Here is a 1,437-nt window from a genome sequence, read left to right as displayed (position 1 = left end):
CCGTCACCTACAAACTCTTCGTGTCCGGCAAGAGTGGCGTCGGCAAAACAGCCCTGGTGGCCTCACTGGCGGGGACCCCAGTGCCCCCTGTCCACCACGAGACCCTGGGTACGTTTTGGGGAGGGACACAGGACACCCTCGGTGTTCCCTGAGGGTGACATCCTTGTCTCTGTATGTCCCTCCCCACAGGTATAGAAGCCACCACCGTGTATTGGCCGGCCAAGCCGCGGGCCAGCGGCCGCCCCGTCATCTTCCAGCTCCATTTTTGGGATTGCGGCGATGGTGCCTTGAAAAAATTTGAGCATCTCCTGCCTGTGAGTCATTGGGGGGAACAATTTTAGGGGAGGGGACACACATTGGACCCCCCACCTTGATGTGTCTCCCCCCCCTCAGTCTTGTAAGGAGGAAGCAGACGCCGTCCTCTTCCTCTTCTCCTTCACCGACCGCGCATCCTTCGAGGAGCTTCCAGCCCAGATGAGCCGCGTGGTGAGCCCTGACGAAGAAAACCTCGTTAGGGTGGTGGTCGGCACCAAGTATCCTTCTCAGGGAGGGGTCAGGGGGTCTACATCCCCCCTGAAATGGGTTTGCGCCCCTATGCTTCACACCACTTGGTATCTCAGCAGGCTGAGAACGTGCACACTTCATTACACTGATGGATTTGCAGCACCAACTTATGTTTAAAGGATTCTGGGGGGATTTTTCAGGGTGTTGGTGTCATCCTTGACCATGTATGTACCCTCCACAAGCATGTTTGAACCCCCGTATTTGACACCACCTGGTATCTCAGTAGGCTGAGAACATGCACGCTTCATTACACCGATGCATTGGCAGCTCCCACTTATTTTTAGGGGATTGTCCCTCCCCCCCAGGAGGGATTTTTTGGGGTGCTGGTGTCTCCTTTGGCCGTGCCCACACACACAAGCATGTTTGCACCCCCATATTTCACACCACTTGGTTTTTCAGTAGGCTGAGAACGTGCACACTTCATTACACCAATGGCTTTGCAGTTCCCACTTATTTTGGGGATGTTTTAGGGGCATTTTTTGGGGTGTTGGTGTCATCCTTGACCATGTGTCCCCCCTCACCCCAGATTCGACCTGTCCCCGCAGGCGGACGTGACAGAGGGGGACGTGAGGGCCTTCGAGGAGCGCGGGGGGCTGCCGGTGCTGCGGGCAGGCAGCAAGCCAGGGGCTGGGGCTGGCCGTGCGGGGTTGACCCGGGTCGCCCCAATTCTGGATGCCCTGGTTGAGGGGCTCTGGCGTCGGGACCAAATCATCGCTGGGGTTGCCCCAGAGGATGAGGGGTCCCCCCCGACCTGATCCCCATCTTTCAGGGTGCATTTTGGGGGGCGGGAGTGGGAATGGAAGGGGAAAAGGTGCTTTTTAAATCATGCTTTTTTAAAAAAGATCCCCGGGTGACCTGAGTTGTCTGATTTGG

The 1,437-nt window shown here is 57.0% G+C and overlaps 1 protein-coding gene across 1 annotated transcript in view; it reads left to right on the top strand.

Moving 5' to 3' along the window:
- The window catches only part of RSG1 (REM2 and RAB-like small GTPase 1), a 1,718-nt gene extending 399 nt beyond the window's left edge, over positions 1-1,319 (top strand). Inside the window, exons 3-6 of the mRNA XM_010185655.1 lie at positions 1-108; positions 190-314; positions 394-533; positions 1,091-1,319. The exon at positions 1-108 is cut by the window's left edge and continues 5 nt beyond it. Of these exons, the coding sequence (XP_010183957.1) occupies positions 1-108; positions 190-314; positions 394-533; positions 1,091-1,319 (602 nt within the window). The remainder of the gene's footprint in view (positions 109-189; positions 315-393; positions 534-1,090) is intronic.
- The last annotated feature ends 118 nt before the right edge of the window (positions 1,320-1,437 follow it).

The sequence above is a fragment of the Mesitornis unicolor genome, unplaced genomic scaffold, assembly GCF_000695765.1.
Source record: "Mesitornis unicolor isolate BGI_N332 unplaced genomic scaffold, ASM69576v1 scaffold33805, whole genome shotgun sequence".
NCBI classification, from domain to species: Eukaryota; Metazoa; Chordata; class Aves; order Mesitornithiformes; family Mesitornithidae; genus Mesitornis; species Mesitornis unicolor.
This window is presented reverse-complemented; position numbering and strand designations above follow the sequence as displayed.